The sequence below is a fragment of the Callorhinus ursinus genome, unplaced genomic scaffold, assembly GCF_003265705.2.
Source record: "Callorhinus ursinus isolate GAN/ISIS: 27379988/994484 unplaced genomic scaffold, GSC_fseal_2.0 scaffold15, whole genome shotgun sequence".
Taxonomy (NCBI): Eukaryota; Metazoa; Chordata; class Mammalia; order Carnivora; family Otariidae; genus Callorhinus; species Callorhinus ursinus.
The window spans coordinates 12195552-12217621 of NW_027397077.1; the positions used below are offsets into that span (position 1 = coordinate 12195552).

The 22070-nt window shown below is 38.6% G+C and overlaps 1 protein-coding gene across 7 annotated transcripts in view; it reads right to left on the minus strand.

Annotated features, from left to right (window-relative positions):
• The window catches only part of ERC2 (ELKS/RAB6-interacting/CAST family member 2), a 985383-nt gene that overhangs the window by 572730 nt on the left and 390583 nt on the right, over positions 1-22070 (minus strand). For all 7 annotated transcript variants that reach the window (XR_012380904.1, XR_012380905.1, XM_073901383.1 and 4 more), the window contains one exon: positions 4890-5057. Coding sequence is in view for 5 of the 7 variants with exons in the window: in XM_073901383.1 (XP_073757484.1) it covers positions 4890-5057 (168 nt within the window). In the remaining 2 variants the exon portion in view is untranslated. The remainder of the gene's footprint in view (positions 1-4889; positions 5058-22070) is intronic.

Sequence of the window (22070 nt, forward strand, 5' to 3'; positions counted from 1 at the left end):
AAAAAATTAACATTTGCATGGTCATAATTAAAAATGATCATGAATAATCAATACTTTCATTTTATCACTCTCACCATGCCTCTAACAATCCAGTAAGTTAGAAGCGAGAACTGGAGAAAGAAGCAGTATTCACTGCAAAACAAGACAGTATTCTTCATAAATGCCACATTTTCTTTTTATTAAAAAGGAAAAGAAAGCAAGAGTAGCTAAGTTCCCTTACTCAAGCCTTCACGCCTTGTTTGTCTTGTCAGGGTAATGGAACCAAGGTTTGAGATGTGGGTAGAACAACAGTCATTTCCCCATCTTGTCTCATTATGCATGGGATGGTTCCATCTTGCAGCTTACATAGAACATACTGTCCTGGGAACAATGAGTGAGTCTGACATTTCACTGGGGCAAAAGATTCGTATCACAGCTAACAATATTTGTGGGCCAGGAGTGGCTCACAAAGTGATTTCTCTTCCCAAGTCCTCATTCATTCAGAATTTGCTGATATAATTTATTCACCCAATGTTCATTGATTGAGGACCATCACCTGCCAAGAATTCTGCAAGGAGCTGGAGGTATCTTGAATACTACGGTTGGGGCACTCACAGAGATTAGCCGTGGGAGGGAAGCCAACATTCACTAAAGGGATGCAGAATTTCAAACTGAGCCAAGAAACAGTTCTTTAAAAGTGTAAAACTCTCCCAGCCTGCAATGTCAGCAAAGACTTCCCTGAGTAAGTGACACAAGAACCGAGTGGAAATCTCTTGGAACCACATTTCCCAGATTCCTTTTAGGGCAGGTCTGGTTAGATCCTGCCAATGAGAGGCACCTGTGTGAAATCTGGAGCTCTCTCCAAAGACTTTAAATCTCAACCAACAGCGTGATGTAAGAGCAGTGGGAGGAGGGTGAAGGGGAGCCAGCAGCAGAGAAGATGCCTGAACAGACATTCTTGGTTATAAGATCATGGCACTCTCTCCTTTCTCTTGGTCTCCTACAGCTGTCCTGGTTCTTGATCATTCTTAATCTGGTTCTACCAGTCAGATACTGGGGCTCTGGGTATCTGCCATAAACTCCCTTTTGCTCAAGGTAGTCAGAATTAGCTTCTGCTGTTTGCATCCATCAAGCAGTTTGCGTCTGGTAATACATCATGTTGCTCTCCATTATGCATGTCTATCTCCCCAACCAGACTGTCAGCTTCCGGAAGACTGGAGAATGTCTTATTTCTCTTTGAGCCTCTAGGACCTAGAGTGGTGACTGACTGACACATAGGAAACATTCAGTAAATGCAAAAAGAATACAATTTTCCATATGTTCAAAATATAGGTGGTTTGCCAATAATAAGTATAAAAGTGCAACTGGATGTTTAAACACCAAGAAAGAGCTCAGTTCAGTCAAAGTCCTCCGTAACTTACAATAACTTTACACTAACATGGAAATCTCTATGTTCTACAATCATCTCCTCAGATACTGTTTTTTGATAAAGTTCATGAAGAAACCCAGTATGCTAGTAACCATACTCCCATAGCATCCTTACCTCTGAGATTATCGTCATTTAGGATTTTCACCACCACACTTCCAAATGGGTAGAATAAAGCTGCTGAAGTGGGCAGATCCATAGATGCCACCCCCAGAAGCCAATTCCACTCACCTCTCCCTGCCCTTTCAAACCCACAGGGCAGTCTATGAAGCCCAGTATGCAGATAGTGAACTTGGCCTCCAGAGAAATCACCATCTGTTTTTCTACCCCTAATAAATAAAGTACCTCTGCTCTATAAAGTGGGACTGAGACCTAGAATGAAAATGGAGATAGAATTTTTGTCCAATTTAATGGCTTTTTAAAAATTTCTTGGGTAGTAAGTTTATGTTGCATGAGCTACATAACAGTCTGAATTTGATCTGGTTCAAATAATGCTACCATGTCCTATAACCCTGGGCATTATATACTTTCCAAATGTACAATGTCATCAAGGTTTTATGACATTTCCTACAAAAACTCAATAGTCAGATAGCACTTCATCAACTGAAGTCTGAATTCAGGTATGAGAACAGAATGCAAAGGCTGCAGCTTGAAAACTGTAGTGTTCCTCTGACTTCAGCATCACAGCCATAAGAGGATAATCCACTGAACAATTTTCATACATGCACATTTTTGTCCCCTACTAAAAGAACTCCATATCTGGGAATTACAGAGTAGAGCCAAAAATCCATGCTCGATGACTGCTGTTTTCCTACAAAAGCTTGCTCAGAGATATTCTGTCACCTGGGGTTCTCTGTTTATTCAACTTCACTTCCTCCTCAAGTAACAACATGCTTAGAGCATTGTGTCCATGCATGCTGCCTAGACATGTGACCTATTCATGTGGCTTATGGAGGATACAGAATTCTGAGACCCAGGGCTCTGAAGGCAAGACTGACAGATACGAGGTGCAAGCCTAGCTTTGCCAGGTTAAACATGGCTATGAAAGGAGCATACCCATTTCTATTGGCATCAAAACGCAGTGCTGGTTGCCAAAGAGTCTATAAGAAAGAAATATTAAGTAATACTACATGTCTGACACTGACATAAGTTTATTATTTCTTCCATGCCAACACACCCTAATCTAAAACTTATGCTGTTCCAATCCAGGCCTGCCCTAAAACAGCCAATTATGCTGAATGTGGTCAAAACTCAAAGGAGCCTCCAGTCCCAAAGACAATGTTTCATCGGCCCATTAGCTTCCGTATTAGTTCCACATTTTGAGTAGGTTTCTGAATTGTGTGCAATACTTCTTTGGGGATTATCTCTCCTTTACATTGCAGGTATAATAGAACTCCTGCCCCTTCACTATGTTGCCAGTGGTATTATTTCCTCCTCAAATGGATTGGTTAATACTCAGTGAAAAAAAACCTTGAAGAGCCTCTTTGAATACACATGAAATATTTCCTAATCCATTATCTAGGTGGTTTAAATAAGTGGTGTTATAATCATGTTGCCCAAAGGAGCCATAACATACAACAGGCTTTGTTCTAGAACTTCCAAACTAGTTCTCAAAACTTTGAGCCTTGCTATTGGGGCAAAGTATAAAATTTTGCAAAATGCACACATCAGCAAATGTCTTTTGTCACTTATGCAGTGAAAGTACCTTCCCAAATTCTTTACCGAGAACATCAATGCCATTTATTCCTCAAGAATAAGAACACGTAGTCTCAACTCTTTATAAAACAAGCAATTGTGATGTTCTTCATTGATTGACACCTGGTGTCATTATCATAAAACTTGAGGTCCAAAGGAAAATGAGGCTTATTCTCTTAAATTGCAATGACCATTTTATTCTATTCTCTCAAAGACAAAAAAACCAAAAAACATGCATCTAGGTTGCTTGACCTTGGGCAAGCCTACCATAGGCTTCAGTGTCCTTGTTTCCTGGAGTTAAGAACTATACCTGCTTCACAGGATTATGGTCAAAAATAAGTAAACAGTGCATGTAACAAGCATAGCAAAATATCCAGCATACAGTGCTCAACATAAATTGAAAAAATGTCAGCTTTCATCATTATTCACTGCCAGGGATTTTAAGTGAAAATTTTTCTTTAGAATCCTTAGTACCTGCCCCAAAAACTGCCACTCTGTCTCTCTGTTAGTCCCATCTGCCCTTAACAGCCCCATTGATTCCAGGGTCCTCAGTCATGTCTTCTGAGCTCTCTTCTAAACATCTGTATCAATTAGCTAGAGCTGCAAAGGGGAGATCAAATTACCAGGGTATTGTCTGTGAAGATCTCGACAGAAATGAATTAATAATGTGATCCATCAGATCACCAATACACTGAGAGTAAGGATGGAAGCCACGAGGGTTATGGGTGGCTTCATGGGCATATGACTTGTGTAGCTGCAGCAGGCCCCATGCTCATCCTGAAATTCTCAATAAAGTTTGAATGATTTTCGTTTTGCAAAATTATGTAGGTGGTTATTATGACCAGAGAGTTTTGATCAGAGTGATATAAACTGTTTTGTTTTAAAAGGCCTACTCCAGGTTTTATGTTCAAAAGAGCCTATAGGAAAGGTAAGGGTGGAAATGAAAAACAGCTAGGATGCTGTTGATATAAACAAGGTGAGAGATGATAGTGGCAAATGACACCAGGAGGGACCAGTTAGAGTTCATTTGTCTGCAACTGCAACATGGGTGCCCAGCAACATGCCTGTCTGAGGCAGCATCCCAGACAGCTGGCTCCTCCTGCCTACCACTGGTTCCTGCCCAATTTCCATGCTGGTACCAAATGGGAATTTAAAAAAAAGAAATTAGGGGGCATTCCCCAAATCTGGATCCCCTACAATGAAGAAAATGAGCTGCTGAAGGAAAAAAATGAAAGAAGGGACCTAGCTAGATCAAGCTGAAGTTGGAAGATGACTGAAGTCGGAACTTATTATATATTCTCTCACTGATTCCAATTAAAAGATAGGTGTAAATGTTAGTCCTCCCCGACCAAAACAAAAAATCAGTATGGGTTTAGCAAGGTAAGATGTACTAAAATTTACATAAATTAAAAATACATCTAAAATACCTTTAAGACCCGCAGAATACATTCCTCAACTCTCCGTAAGGAAAAAAAATTAATTTTTCAGACTTGTTATTATTTTAGATGCATATCTAAATTTGTATAATTATCTCTATATTTAAGCTGCAAAATATAAAAAAAGTCATCACTATTTAGTTTTCAAGTAATCAAATAGAAAATTCATCAGGCTATGCTAAAAATGGCATTATACAAGCAACAGTAAGTTAAATACCACTAAGTTTAAAGTTTATACTTCCTAATCTAAAATCTTAAGAAATAGTTTCTTCAATGCACTCAGAAATTTCTCTAAAATGACAAACATGGACAATACCAATTCCCAACCTAAAGGGCTTATGTCAGCTACTCACCTTCTTCTGAAGAACATTGATTTTTCTTTCCTTCACTTCTAACATGTCCTTCATGTCTCGAATCTCTCCGGCCAGTGTCCCCTTCTCTTCTGTTAGGTCCTGCAGCTGTTTTGTTTTTTTATTGAGAAAAGATTCTTTCTCCTCTAATCGTAACCTCAGCGCATCCACCTGAAGTCAGGAAAAAGAAAGAAGGGGGCAGTTTTACAAAGCGGTCATCAGTAACCATCAGTCATGCCCTGGGAGGAAGTGGGGCAGCAGTGTGCCTTTTCAGCACAGCATGGTCAAACCATTGCTCATGGTCATCTCAATGCCATGTGTTTTAACAGTCTGTGTCTACTGGGGGAAGAGCAAGATGATAGAGGAGTAGAGAACTAAATTTCGTCTGGTCCCAGGAATTCAGCTAGATAGGATCAAACCATTCTGCACACCTACGAACTCAACAGGAGGTCGAAGAAAAGAATAGTAGCAACTTTCTGAAAAGAAAAGCGACCACTTTCTGGAAGGGAGGACGTGCGGAGAAGTGAATCCGAGGCGATATTCGGGAGGATAGACGGTGGGGGAGGAGCCCTCCGTCAGCCACTACCAGCAAGTGATAGAGCAGTGGAGCACAAAATAGGAACTTTTAGAAGTCGGCTCCACTGAGGGAAATCACTCAAGTAGCTAAGCAGGAGGTGGAACCCTCGCTGGGACAGTGTGGTCTCAGGACCCTCGGGGTCACAGAAAGACCGGGGGTGCCTGACTGCAGCAGAGCTCCCAGGTATCAGAGCGGGGAAGCCGGCTGCAGAGACGGAACCGAGGCGCGGGCTCTCAGCTCGGGGTTGCCATAAACTGTGATCCGCGGCCCAATCGGGCCACTGCTCCTCCAGCAGGGACCCAACAAGCGGCAGATCCGGGGAGACTCCCCTTCCTCCCCCGGGAGGAGCGGCGCGGGAGTGCACCGCAGGGGTCTGCTGGGTTTGGAGACTCCACACTGAGTGGAGTGCCAGAGATAGAAACGCTCAGTCACAGGCCGGGGGAGCACGGAGTGCGGCCGGAGACCAGGGACACGGGAGTGACTGAGTACTTTTCTCTGGGGGCGCACTGAGGAGCAGGGCCCGAGTTCTCCGCTCCTCCCGGTGGAAATTGGGAGACCACCATTTTCACTCTCCTCCTCCAAAGCTGTACCGAGAGCTTGCAGGGAACAAAAGCTCCTGAGAGCAAACCCAAGCAGCTTGCTTAGCCCAGACAGACAAGGGCGGGGCAATTGTGCCTCCTGCAAAGACATTTGGGAACCATAGCAACAGGCCCCTCCCCCAGAAGATCAGCAAGAACAACCAGCCAAGACCAAGTATACCGATCAATGAGAACGGCAGAATTCCAGCGCTAGGGAAATACTATACATAGATTCATGGCTTTTTTCCCCCCTGATTCTTTAGACTTTCAAAGTTAATTTTTTTTAATTTTCTTTTTATCTTCTACTTTTTCTTTTTTACTTTTTTGAATTTTTTTTTAAAATTTTATTTATTTGACAGAGACAGACACAGTGAGAGAGTGGAACACACGCAGGGGGAGTGGGAGAGGGAGAAGCAGGCTTCCTGCGGAGCTGGGAGCCCGATGCGGGGCTCGATCCCAGGCCCCTGGGATCATGACCTGAGCCGAAGGCAGATGCCCAACGACTGAGCCACCAAGGTGCCCCTCTTTTTTGAATTTTTCTTTTTCCCTTTTTCAACCAACATCTTATCAATCGCTTTTTAAAACTCTTTTTTATTTTTCATTTTTAGAGTCATATTCTATCCCTTCATTGTAGTTAATCTTATTTTTGGTATATATATAAGTTGTTCTCTCTTTAAAATTTTGGGATACAGTTTCTTCTAACAGACCAAAATATACCCTAAATCTCTAGCGTATATCTTTGTTCTACTCTCCTGCCTGATCACATTCTCTCCCTTTTTTTTTTAACTTCTCTTCTTTCTTTTTTCAACCAAATTCTTATCAATTCCTTTTATAAAATCTTTTATACTATTCATCTGTACACTCATTCTATCACTTCATCATATTTACCCTTATTTTTCTACATATATGTTTTTCTTTCTTTAAAATTTTTGGGGGCAGTTTCTTCTAACAGACCAAAATATGACCAAAATCTAGTGTGTGGCACTGAGGCACAGCGCATCTGTGGCATCTATTCATCAGGATGATCATATCTGATCATATTCTTTCTTTTTTCTTCCTTTCCCTTTCTTTTCTCCGGTTTCAGGTCTCTTCTGATTTGTTTAGTGTATATTTTTCTGGGGTCGTTCTTACCCTGTTAGCATTTTGTTCTCTCATTCATCTATTCTCCTCTGGACAAAATGACAAGATGGAAAAAAAATCACCTCAACAAAAAAAACAAGACATAGTACCGACTGCCAGGGACATAACCAATATGGACATTAGTAAGATATCAGAACTAGAGTTCAGAATGATGATTATAAAGATATTAGCTGGGCTTGAAAAAAGCATGGAAGATACTAGAGAAACCCTTTCTGGAGAAATAAAAGCACTAAAATCTAACCAAGTCGAAATCAAAAAGGCTATTAATGAGGTGCAATAAAAAATGGAGGCTCTAACTGCCAGGATAAATGAGGCAGAAGAGAGAATTAGTGATACAGGAGACCAAATGATGGAGAATAAGGAAGCTGAGAAAAATAGAGAGAAAAAACCACTGGATCACAAGGGCAGAATTTGAGAGATAAGTGATACCATAAGACGAAACAATATTAGAATAATTAGGATTCCAGAAGAAGAAGAAAGAGAGAGAGGGCAGAAGGTATATTGGAGCAAATTATGGCAGAGAACTTCCCTAATTTGGGGAAGAAAACAGGCATCAAAATCTAGGAGGCACAGAGAACTCTGCTCAAAGTCAATAAAAATAGGTCAACACCCCAACATCTAATAATAAAACTTATGAGTCTCAGAGACAAAGAGAATGTCCTGAAAGCAGCTCGGGAGAAGAGGTATATATCCTACAATGGTAGAAACGTTAGACTGGCAACAGACCTATCCACAGAGAACTGGCAGGCCAAAAAGGACTGGAATGATATATTTAGAGCACTAAACGAGAAAAATATGCAGCCAAGAATACTATATCCACCTAGGCTGTCATTGAAAATAGAAGGAGAGATAAAAAGCTTCCAGGACAAACAAAAATTAAAAGAATTTGCAAACACAAAACCAGCCCTACAAGAACTACTGGAAGGGTTCCTCTAAGCAAACATAGACCAGAAAGGAACACAGAAAATATACAGTAACACTCACCATACAGGCAATACAATGGCACTAAATTCATATCTTTCAATAGTTACCCTGAATGTAAATGGGCTAAATGCCCCAATCAAAAGACACAGGCTATCAGATTGGATTAAAAAACAAGACCCATCAATATGCTGTCTGCAAGAGACACATTTCAGACCCAAAGACACTCCCAGATTGAAAGTGAGGGGGTGGAAAACCATTTACCATGCTAATGGACACCAAAAGAAAGCTGGGGTAGCAATCCTTCTATCAGACAAATTAGATTTTAAACCAAAGACTGTAATAAGAGATGAGGAAGGACACTATATCCTACTTAAAGGGTCTACCCAACAAGATCTAACAACTGTAAATATGTATGCCCCTAACATGGGAGCAGCCAATTATATAAGCCAATTAATAACAAAAGCAAAGAAACACATTGATAACAACAATAATAGTGGGGGACTTTAACACCCCCCTCACTGAAATGGACAGATCATCTAAGCAAAAGATCAACAAGGAAATAAAGACTTTAAAGGACACACTGGACCAAATGCACTTCAAAGATATATTCACAACATTCCATCCCAAAGCAACAGAATACACATTCTTCTCTTGTGCCCATGGAACATTCTCCAGAATAGATCACATCCTAGGTCACATCAGGTCTCAACTGGTACCAAAAGACTGGGATCATTCCCTGTATATTTTCAGACCACAATGCTTTGAAACTAGAACTCAGTCACAAGAGAAAAGTCAGAAAGAACTCAAATACATGGAAGCTAAAGAGCATCCTACTAAAGAATGCACAGGTCAACCAGAATATTAAAGAAGAATTTAAAAAATTCATGGAAACAAATGAAAATGAAAACACAACTGTTCAAAATCTTTGGATGCAGCAAAGCCAGTCCTAAGAGGAAAGTATATAGCAATACAAGCCTTTCTCAAGAAACAAGAAAGAAACAAGAAAGGTTTCAAATACACAAGCTAACCCTACACCTAAAGGAGCTGGAGAAAGAACAGCAAATAAAGCCTACACCAAACAGGAGAAGATAAATAATAAAGATCAGAGCAGAAATCAATGAACTAGAAACCAAAAGAACAGTAGAACAGATCAAAAAAACCAGCAGGTGGTTCTTTGAAAGAATTAACAAGATTGATAAACCCCTGGCCAGACTTATCAAAAACAAAAGAGAAATGACCCAAATAAATAAAATCATGACTGAAAGAGGAGAGATCACAACCAACACCAAAGAAATACAAACAATTATAAGAACATCTTATGAGCAACTCTATGCCAGCAAATTAGATCATCTGGAAGAAATGGATGCATTCCTAGAGATGTATAAACTACCAAAACTGAACCAGGAAGAAATAGAAACCTGAACAGACCTATAACCACTAAGGAAATTGAAGCAGTGATCAAAAATCTCCCAACAAACAAAAGCCCAGGGCCAGATGGCTTCCCAGGGGAATTCTACCAAACATTTAAAGAAGAATTAATATCTATTCTTCTGAAACAGTTCCAAAAAATAGAAATGGAAGGAAAACTTCCAAACTCATTTCATGAGGCCAGCATTACCTTGACCTCAAAATCAAAGACCCCATCGAAAAGGAGAATTACAGACCAATATCCCTGATGAACATAGATGTAAAAATTCTCACCAAAATACTAGCCAACAGGATTCAACAATACATTAAAAGGATTATTCACCACGACCAAGTGGGATTTATTCCTGGGTTATAATGTTGGTTCAACATCCGCAAATCAATCAATGTGATACAATACATTAATAAAAGAAAGAACAAGAACCATATGATCCTCTCAATAGATGCAGAAAAAGCATTTCACAAAGTACAGCATCCTTTCTTGATTAAAACTCTTCAGAGTGTAGGGATAGAGGGTACATACCTCAATATCATAAAAGCCATCTATGAAAAACCCACAGCAAATATGATTCTCAATGGGGAAAAACTGAGAGCTTTCCCCCTAAGGTCAGGAACATGGCAAGGATGTCCACTATCACCACTGCTAGTCAACATAGTATTAGAAGTCCCAGGCACAGCAATCAGACAACAAAAAGAAATAAAAGGCATCCAAATCGGAAAAGAAGAAGTCAAACTCTCACTGTTTGAAGATGATATGATACTTTATGTGGAAAACCGAAAAGATTCCACCCGAAAACTGCTAGAACTCATACAGGAATTCAGTAAAGTGGCAGGAAATTGAGGAAGACACAAATAAATGGAAAAACGTACCACGCTCATGGATTGGAAGAACAAATATGGAGAAGATTCAATGCTACTTAGTGCAATCTACACATTTAATGCAATCCCTATCAAAATGCCATCAACTTTCTTCAAAGAAATGGAACAAATAATCCTAAAATTTGTATGGAACCAGAAAAGACCCCAAATAGCCAGAGGAATCTTGAAAAAGAAAAGCAAAGCTGGCGGCATCACAATTCGGGACTTCAAGCTCTATTACAAAGCTGTCATCATCAAGACGGTATGGTACTGACACAAAAACAGACACATAGATGAATGGAACAGAATAGAAAGCCCAGAAATGGACCCTCAACTCTATGGTCAACTAATCTTTGACAAAGCAGGAAAGAATATCCAATGGAAAAAAGACAGTCTCTCCAACAAAATGGTGTTGGGAAAATTGGACAGCCACATGCAGAAGAATGAAACTGGACCATGTCCTTACACTACACACAAAAATAGACTCCAAATGGTTGAAAGACCTAAATGTGAGACAGGAGTCCATCCAAATCCTAAAGGAGAACACAGGCAGGAACCTCTTGGACCTCAGCCGCAGCAACTTCTTCCTAGAAACATCGCCAAAGGCAAGGGAAGCAAGGGCAAAAATGAACTATTGGGACTTCATCAAGATAAAGAGCTTTTGCACAGCAAAGGAAACAGTCAACAAAACCAAAAGACAACCTACAGAATGGGAGAAGATATTTGCAAATGACCTATCAGATAAAGGGCTAGTATCCAAAATCTACAAAGAACTTACCAAACTCAACACCCAAAGAACAAATAATCCAATCAAGAAATGGGCAGAAGACATGAACAGACATTTTTTCAAAGAAGACATCCAAATGGCCAACAAACACATCAACATTGCTCGGCATCAGCAAAATCCAAATCAAAACCTCAATGAGATGTCACCTCACACCAGTCAGAATGGCTAAAATTAACAAGTCAGGAAATGACAGATGTTGGCGGGGATGTGGAGCAAGGGGAACTCTCCTACACTGTTGGTGGGAATGCAAGCTGGTGCAACCCCTCTGGAAAACAGTATGGAGGTTCCTCAAAAAGTTGAAAATAGAGCTACGATACAACCCAGCAATTGCACTACTGGATATTTACTGCAAAGATACAAATGTAGGGATCCAAAGGGGTACATGCACCCCGATGTTTATAGCAGCAATGTCCAAACTATGGAAAGAGCCAAGATGTCCATCAACAGATGAATGGATAAAGAAGATGTGATATATATATATATATATATATATATATATATATATATATATACGATGGAATATTATCCAGCCATCAGGAAAAACCGAAATCTTGCCATTTGCAATGACATGGATGGAACTAAAGGGTATTATGCTAAGCGAAATAAGTCAATCAGAGAAAGACATGTATCATATGACCTCACTGATATGAGGAATTCTTAATCTCAGGAAACAAACTGAGGGTTGCTGGAGTGGTGGGGGTTGGGAGGGATGGGGTGGCTGGGTGATAGACACTGGGGAGGGTATGTGCTATGGTGAGCACTGTGAATTGTGTAAGACTGATGAGTCACAGACCTGTACCTCTGAAATAAATGATACATTATATGTTAAAAAAAAAGATAGGAAGGGAAAAATGAGGGGAGGGAAATCGGAGGGGGAGACGAACCATGAGACTATGGACCCTGAGAAACAAACTGAAGGTTCTAGAGGGGAGGGGGGATGGGTTAGCCTGGTGATGGGTATTAAAGTGGGCATGTACTCAATCGAGCACTGGGTGTTATACGGAAACAATGAATCATGGAACACTCCATCAATAACTAATGATGTAATATATGGTGATTAACATAACATAATAAAATAAAATTTAAAAAAAACATTTTGTGTCTACCTTATCCTGTTGTGTATGCATCTGAACAGTCATCCTTTTTTAAATGTAAGGTTTATATGAAATATAATGTATTATGAAATAGTAGTATGTCTCCCTGTTGCAAATCCATAAGCTGGAAAACAACGCACATTGATACTCCGTTGTGCAGAGAGGGCACGACACTGCTCATGCTCTTCAGCATCCTCCAAGAATATGGAGAACATAATGAGCCATGCCACAGACATCTGGAAGAACAAGATTGACAAGCAGAGAAACACTCCTGAATTAGAAAAATACAGGTTGCCAAGAGGAAGGAAATGCTATGGAAATGACCACTCTCCCATGTTATGAAATACTGCTTGCCAAATACTAAAGAAAAAGAAAAGATAAAAAAAAAGTCCTATTTCTACCTTAGCTCAAAAATTACATTATCACAATTTCTGCATTCCAAATGTCAGTAATAAAATGAGGAAACGTAAGCTTTATTTTTTACACTTAACATTCTGAAGACCGTGCGCAAAAATAGTTTACATGGCTTATGTGAGATTTGGGGGTAATGATGGAAGAATTTAATCCTCACCCTCCATACCAGAAATTTGATAGATAGTAGCTACATCAACAATCAAGAAGTAGTGAGTTGGCTAACTGAACATAATGAAAAATTTTAAAAAGAAAAAAAAAGAAATTAAGTTTGTAAAAAAAAAAAAAGAAGAAAAAGAAGAAGTGAGGGAAGCATGTTACTTAGAGATATCAAAATAACCAGGCAAAAAGAGTTAAAACAGGTTGTCTTGGGGAAGAAGAAATGAGATAGGGTAAGTAGGAGTCTACTGCATCTCATCACAAATCTTGTTGAGCATTTTTCTATTATACTACCAGCAAGTAAAATTTGAAGGAAAAAAAAAAAAGACAAAAATTTAAAAAAAAAAGAGGCAGGAATACCATAATAAGCCAAAATAAATAGATATGTAAATCCTATCAGGACACAGATTCAAAAGGCAACTTGGAACACTGGAAAGGACACTTTGGTTTTAGACTGGATTCTGCTTCTATCTATCTATGAGAATCAGGACAAATAACTCCCCTACCAGCACTCCAGCCTCAGTCTCCCTATCTATAGAACAAAAAGAACCCCCTAAGTGCCTAACATTTTGTGATTTTAAAGGCAAGAATCAGTCTTAGGTAGACTACATCAGGGAAGGATGATGATATTAGAAATACAAAAGTTATCAGAGTAGAAACTCCTTTTTTTAAGCCCTTTCCAAGAAAGGAGCACCAAAGTTGTGTTTCTAAAGGTCAAGGATGATGGGATGTTGATGAGGAGAGAGTTTCTCCAGTTTCTGTCCCAGAGAAGAGGTCCCAGCAAGGAAACGAGTCAAAGGCTTGAAGCCCAGTTTGCAGAAGGACCCTGACCACATTATGAGACAAGATGAACATTCTGTTACCGCACAGGGTGAAAACAGCAGATTCCTTAAACATCTGATGGCTGTGCCTCTTCATACATAGGGGCCATAGACATGTAGGGGCTGGGAAGTGAAGGGGATATTCATGTCCTGGGGATCTTTCCTTGATTAAATGAAAATTCATGCCAGCTGTGTTAAAGCTTAAGCATCCTAGATTCTTAAGTGGCCTATATTTGTTTAAAGTTGTCTCCAGCTACCAACACCAATACTTCTCTTTGGGGTTTCATCCTATCTGGCAAAAAAAGAAACGTGATTTTTAGTTTATACATAAAAGACGGCACTCCAGATTATAGTAGTGGCTATAAGGGGTGACATTCAATTGTAGAGATTTCCCATTGGGTGACCAGGACTCAGTGTGAATCTGAGAAGAAACTGTGGTGCCATTAGTCCTGCATTCTAGCTGTCAAAGATGGATGGTCTATATCTGGGCTAGAGGAAACACTCAACATCCAAAACTGTGATATAAATAAATTACAATATGGGAGGTAGTAAGTGGTGCTGGAGAGAGTTTATTAAAAGAGACTCTGTGTTGATAAATAATATGCTTAACATTTACTGTGACTTCTTGCCATTTGTGATCTATTAGTGCCCTGCTGCATCTTCCTGAGCCTAGAAGAGATAAAACCCTAGGTGTAAGAATATTTCTCCAAGAGTAAAATAGAGAACAAGGATGGCCATGATCAACACACTGCTCGCAACACCCAAACTCTACATGGTAGGAGGAACCTGTGCCAGCTAGGTCTTCTGTTTGGGAGTTTATTTTCCATGCACCCAAATGCATTTATTAGCTTCAAAGGAATTTGAATCATGACCTTCAATCACTTCAGGCTACCCTTATAGCTTTGCAGTCTCCTAGAATCAAGACACAAGGTTTAGGGTCTTTTTTTTTTTTTTTTTTAAATAAAACTTTGACCTGAACTGCATCTAATTCTCAACCAACATTAGCCCAGTTTGTAGTAAGCAAGTATGACATCATTTCTAAAATCAAATTTTAACTTCCAGATGGTGCAAAACCACAAGCAAGCACATAGGCCTCCTGATGTACAGACGTTTAAATACAGGGACGATCAGAAAAGAAAGAATACGGTCGATTAAAAATTAGAATATATAGCTGTAAATTGGGTTTCCCTCATGAATATTCGGACTTCACTCAACAGTGTACACCATTTATAAAAGAATCAGAAAAGCCTTGAAGGTTAGGTTATATTCCAACATCAGGTAGAGACATAAAAGTTAAAATGTTTGGGAATATGAAATACCTTTCCCTGCCTCTTCACTCAACACCAAATAATTTTAAGGGCCTTGACTCTCTCTCTCTCTCTTTTAAACTTTGGCAGTTTACTCAATAATAAAACTTGGCAAGGCAAAGAGCACCATCATTTCCCAGAAAAACAAAAGAAAATTAGAACTGTATGATATAGTCAGTGCACAAAGACCCATAGGCTGAATTTCCAGTTTTTACATATGACTTAACCGCATGGGAACTAGTCACCTAATGTTAAAACAAGGACAATCTTTTCATTTTAGGAGAATTACTCATTTCCTTCTGATCCAGTTGTATGTGTATTTGTGTATGTGTGTGTGTGTGTGTATAAGAGCATGTAACATGAAAATTTAACCTTTTATCTGGCAGTATAAAACATGAAACATTTGTTATCACTTCAGCTCCAGGTAATAACTTAAAAGAAAAGGGCAATGGCAATAAAATTGGCAAAAATTGCCAAAATCAGAGTTAAATATCATTAATCTTTATGTCAGCACCCAGGAATTATAAGCAGTTCCATCGGTGAGGTATGTTTCTAGAAGTGCTATACATAAGCCTCCCGACCTTTCTGCTGTATTTTACACAGGCTTCAGAAACAGTTTCAATGTTGTGACCAAACACTAAGTGCTACTTGATGTGCCATAAATAATTTTTAAAAATCAAACGGTTCATTTCAATCTGAAAATGACTACAGCAACACTTGAGGAAAAGAAAAAAACCCTTGAGAGGGAAAAAGGGGCCACTTGAAAATTTTCGCAGATTAAATACTACTTACTTGACAACACTTCAGGAACTGAATAAACACACTATCACAAAGAACAACTGTTTAAAAAATGAAGCTGGAACACTCACAAAACTCCCAATATAGTTTTATTTCACATTCAAATTTTCATTTGTTTGTTTTTCCTAATAGCAGACTTGGATTAAGGGTATATTTGAATTTGATTCAACTTGCAATCATTCAAATGGGGAGACACTTTCAAGTTGAAAGTATGCATAATGTATACAGCCTCCAAAGAAACAAACACTAAAAATAACCTAAAATCAAAAACTTGCTTTGGTGGTAACCACTAGTTCTCACTCACATCCAATTCTCCTTTCCTTCCTGAATCCAGGGAAGATCTCCCTTCCCAGCCCCTTGCAGGAAGATGGGGCTATGTGTTTTATTCATGAAATGTAAGCAGAAGTGACATATGTCACTTCCTGTCCATCCATCCCCACACTCTTTCCCTTAGTCTGAGATCTTGAAGGCTACATTTTGCAGATGGTAGAGCTACAAGATGGCAGAAGCCCCATAAATCTGGATCCAAGTGACCATGAGAAGCAGGGTCACTCCCCACCTTCTGCTGCTCTAATCTTCAACCCTCAACATGGGTTGGACTTATAGTATGCTGTGTCAAGCCACTCAGAAATTATTATTATAATTTCCATTGGTTTTGCTAAGGAGTGGGTACCTCAAAACTAGAAAGGTTTGTTGGTCTTAGAGATTGCTATAAACCTAAAAGAAAAAGGGCCACTATTCCTCCCTCTACTCCTTCTATGTGTAGGACCTCAAAATCTACTTTCCCCTATTTTATTTTAACCTTTCAGCATATCTCAATTAGGACTAGCCACAATTCAGGTGCTCAATAGCCACATATGGCTCATAGCTACCATGTTGGACAGTGCAGGTCTATGGCTAGTAAGCATAAAAGTTTCAACCTTTAGATTTCAATATCCCCTGCATATAAATGCTTCGGGGAGGATTCTGGCCTAATAGCAAACAAGGTTGGCTGTGCTCTACCCAGAAAATATCATCGCATTGACCTAGCTAGCGTAAACCATTTTTGACCTCAAAATGACAGACAGCTTGAACCTGAAGGAGCACTCTGGGAGGTTGTGATGTACCACGTAAAGGCAAAGTTATGGGGCAGGAATCCTACAGCTTTCCTTTGTCTAAACATCAGAGGTTATTGATCTTTACCAAAGAGAACCAACCACATAACTCTCAGTGACCTAACTGGCTTGGTGATTCTGTTAGTACGGTCTTTCTGGAGTCTTGTTGAAGAGAAGAATTCAGAATAATCATTTCTTTTTAAAAACTTTTTTTTATACCAATCCTTAATTATAGCAAAAGTTGCCTTTCAGAAAAAACGTCCTTCAGCAGCTCCACCATCAAACACCAGCTATAGAGATGAGGGCATGTCCATCTCTTATGCTATGCTTGGCTGGGTTATGCCCTTCTACTCTTGGATTTCTGCAGCTATTTTGACTTCAAATTTCTCTTCTCTGTAGGAGCTTTTCTTTTAAATCTACAGTAACTAGAATTACACATTCATTTAACAAATATTAAGAATCAATTTTGTACCAGGCATTGTCCTAGGTGAGAGATACAACTTTTTAACAAAGCTATCAGGTCTATGACTTATTGAACCACACATTTGTGAAGTTGGGGGTGAAGTAGAGGAAACAAGCATTATGTCGATATCATCAGCAAACACAATTTTTACAATAAGTGGGAACTAATACAAATATAAAATCTAAAAGTTTATGTAAAATGCTTATAAAAAACTGGAATGACAAAAGGCTAATTTGTGGATATTTGTGTTTATTGGTGAAAATGCATATGTGTGTGCTTGTATGCACACAAAATAATAAAATTCATGATTTAGAAAATATTGGCTATTGTAAATCAAACCTGGACAGACACTTTGGTATATAGTAAAATGGCTTATTTAACCAATAGCTGCTTTTTACTGTGCAATCTTGGAACACTAAATGGTCTTCATTGATCTTTAAATCAGTTGTGCTTTATACCTGCTCCACTGCTTACAAGATAATTTTGAATAAATCTGGGTCTAAAAAAAAAAAAGCCTTGTAATACTAGTAAGTATGAACAGATGATGTATTTTCTCTTTTTTTAAGAATTTATTTTCTAGCTTTGTCTATTAAAGAGGCTTAGAAAGAGGCGCCTGGGTGGCTCAGTCAGTTGAACATCTGCCTTTGGCTCAGGTCATAATCCTGGGGTCCCGGGATCAAGCCCCACATTGGGTTCCCTGCTCAGCGGGGAGTATGCTTCTCCCTCTGCCCCTCACCCGCTGGTGCTCTCTCTCTCTCTCTCTCTCTCTGTCACTCTGTCTCTCTCTCAAATAAATAAATAAATAAATAAATAAATAAATAATCTTTTTTAAAAAGCTTAGAAAAAGTGACTATCTGCATGTCAATGAGCACCTACCCAAAATGCCCAGATTGTGGTCTTTAAAAACCATATCTCAGTAAAGGAAATAGTTTCATGGTAGAAATGATTAATTTTAGATCTGTGGCAAGAAACATACAAGGTGAATATAGAATACTTTGTTGAACCAGAAAGCAAGGAAATTATTAAGGCCAAATAGTTTTTTTATTGGCCATGCATGGGACAACTGGATGCTGCTGTATGAACAGACAGGGGGCAGGAATGGAGTTTGGGGACAGGTAGGGAGCTACAGCAGTCAACCAGAGGAGAGACAGTAGCTGCCACAACAAGGATGGAGGTGATAGAGAGGAAAACCGTGGCTGTGCTTGAGACATATTTTGAGATACAATCAGCAGGCAGCTGGCAGAACTGAGGGTTTATATGTATAGGGATGAAAGGAAGGAAGGAATCAAAACTAATTCCTGGCTGGAGCAACTCTTTAGATAATGCAATTATTGCCTGTGCAGGGAAAGACTAGGGAGAATCAGACTTGGGGGTATGAAATCAAGAGTCTGAGATTAAGTTAGATGCAAGGAAACATCCAAAAGGTAAATGTTTATATAACTTGGAAGATCCTAGGACAATAGAACCTGAACTACAGTCTAACTTATGTGTGAATAAGCAGTCCTGTACTTACGTCTACATTCCTCCAAAAGACTAATTAGGACATCTACTGCCCATTTACAGATTAACTCCCACTTAGATGCAACTATTTGAGACAAAGTTGATAAACACTTGTAAAAAGATGACATCGATATAGTTGAAAACCAAAAGATAGCCCTTTCCTAAAAATATTCCTGGTTTTTTATCTTTATTTTTAGGGTCTCGCTTCTCCACACAGTCATGAATAGCAAGAGATTTGGTCATTTCTATTATGCCCTTAAGTTCCTCAAGGCGAATGTCAATGATGTATTTACTGTCCTGTTGATCACTACAGTCAGTAGATTGATAATGACTGGGGAAAATCAGGTTCTATGGTTCTGCTTCTGTGGGCTAGCTTTCCTTTGGCAACCAAAAGCTTATGCATTTGACCAAGGGAAAAACCTATATTATATTTTAAGATATTTAGATAGCACAAAAAGAAACAATAATGGCTATATTATAAAGTGCTTCATAATTTACAATATACCTTTCTCTTAAATTATAAGTCTGTTCTCTTATACAATTTCAACTCAAAAAATAAAATTCAGGGATATTTAGTACTATATAACCACATGCTGTGCTTATAAAAGTTAAGTTACAATCACTAGCTTGTTAATAACACAGTTGAGATTTTCAGGTTGTAAAGATGCATTTTGTCTTACCTACCTGTCAAAAAATTTTACTCAAGACCCACATGCCACCTACTTGAAGAAAACAATGCTTGGTTAAGAGTGCTTCGAATCACCCACATGGAAGAATTCATATCATATGCAGGTTAATAATCCAGCCAACTTTATAAAGCCTGTTTTCATACTTAAGTTTTTGGCTACTTCTTGCACTAAAATTAGGTGGTTTTAAGTGACTAGTCCAAAGTTCAAAATTTAATGTTCAGTTCAGTTCCAGCAAATTTCTGAAAACACATGGGAATTGTAACTCATGTGTTAATACTTAAAGTTTTTGTTAATAAAACTTCCAACACTAACCTTACCTCATTGAACTTACCTCACTGGTTTTTATGCTCACTATAAAACTATAGCTGTCATAATATTTTTGAATTACTACAAAAGGAAGTAAGCCTTTCCAAAGTCAATGTTATTTTGCAACATGATGATAGTTATAAATTCAAAATACTTAAAACCAATTTGCAAAGCTATCAATCTTAGTAACTCCTAACATTTAAAAACCCCATCTTCAAAATATTCACTATTATCAAAAAAACAAGTTTAGGAAAATACCATGTATCATTCATATTGTACCTTCCCTTCAAGTAAGCACATTATATTTAAACAAGAAGATGCATTTTAACATATAATTTTAAAATACTGGTTCTACTTAGATATGCCATGAACTTTCTAAATTATCACTGAAGCCCAAAGAACTTAAATCACTGATAATTTAGTACCAAGGTTAAGTAATAATTTTGTGATCTCGAGGTCAGTGCTTTTCAATAAACCCAAATAAGTAATCCCCATCTAGGTATGCTTGACATGTTTGTCAATGACTGGGAAATTAGGAACTGTAATCATTTTATTTAAAAGAGAATTAAACCCACATTTTAAAGTCATATCTCTCAAATCAAGATCCAGACTCCAGGAGGATGAGCACTTGTGTTCAAGGATACATGAGTTTGCTATAAGAATTATTTTATGTTGTCTTTTCTTTTTGATGATTATCTCAAAAGTTAAAATGAACTTATTCTAGATCATGTAAATAACCTCTTATAAGCAAGAATGTTAAGAGATTTCAATATCTGCCTTTGTGTTTGCATTTAAGATTCCTTTGGGGTAAAATGGAGAAAGCACAGAAGGACTTCTTATTTCTCTGATATGCCATCAGACATCACGGTGGCCATGCAAACAAGGGTTTCATCAGAACTACAGAAACAGCAATCAGTGAGGAAAGCAGGGTATCACACAGAACACCACTATGCAGACTGTCCTGAACTAGCACCTGTGCTATAGTGGTTGGTACTATATTCATATCAAGTATAAATTAATGTCCAGCAAATAATCCTTTTCCATATAAAGTTAATATCATTAGTTTAAATTTTATAGGCTTTGGCACTGTATTTTCATTTAGTGTGTAATTTTGATTTGGCTTCATAGTTCTTTAGAGTTATAGGCATGCCTAGTCTTATCTTTGTGCATAATTAAGTAACATAAGAAATAATTATTACATTAAGCAATACTGAGTGTCAGCAACGTTCTTTTCACTCTTTTCTTTTAAAAGGAATTTCTTTTTCTTCCCAGGTGTGAAACAAACTGCTCTAAGTAAACAGTGGGTATTCTTTGAAATCTTCCTGGGTGTTGTGCAAATGTTAAATGGAGGAGTAGAGGTGTGTTCCATGATCAAGCTAACTGGGGAAATGTGGCTAGCTCTCCTAATTTATGGTAGACATTAGCATACTAAAGTTTTCATATCCCATAACAAAGATCTTACCTAACTCACCTTTTGCTGCATCTTTTTAACCACAAAACCCTTGTTCTTCTAAGAACACATAATAATATCCTTCAGAAATGTTTAGGAAAGATTTTTCTCAAGTATCTTTTAGCCATCAAATTTTAAGGCATGGCATAGATATGAAATGTTTCAGTGTGGTGAAATGAGGACACACAACTGAATTAGATTCAGAAGGCCCTGGCTCAGTCAACTAAATATTTTCAAGATGTCCCCTATGCCTCATAGTGTGTTAGGTGATGCACCAAAGTGTCGTATGCATTCCTCAGGGTCACCTGTGAGGGAGGTATTGTTTTTAAGGAAAAACACTAAAGCTCTGAGGTCTTGTAGGGCTAATTCAGGTGACTGCATTAAAGCCCCATCTTCTGGTTCAAGATCCACTCCACCAGTCTGCTTCAAGGTTCATTTATGGCTCTGCTGGCACCTGGAGGTGGGGCCGTTGGGGAAGTCAGTTCCTTCTCAGGGACTCAGGTACCACCTCTATAAACCAACACAATTTTGTTCAATAGCCTCTGAAGTCATCACCTACCCCAAATTTTTATGATGTCTGAAAGTGAGGGATCCAGATACTAAAACATATTTTAAAACTTTGATAATTAAAAGAGTTTGGCATTGATGCAGAAAGAAAAAGAGTAATTCTAAAATAGATTCACATACTTATGGAAATTTATAGATTTATTTATTTATTTATGAGAGAGCGAGAAGAGCAGGGGGAGGGCAGAGGGAGAGAGAGAATCTCAAGCAGACTACACAGGGCTCAATCTCACGACCCT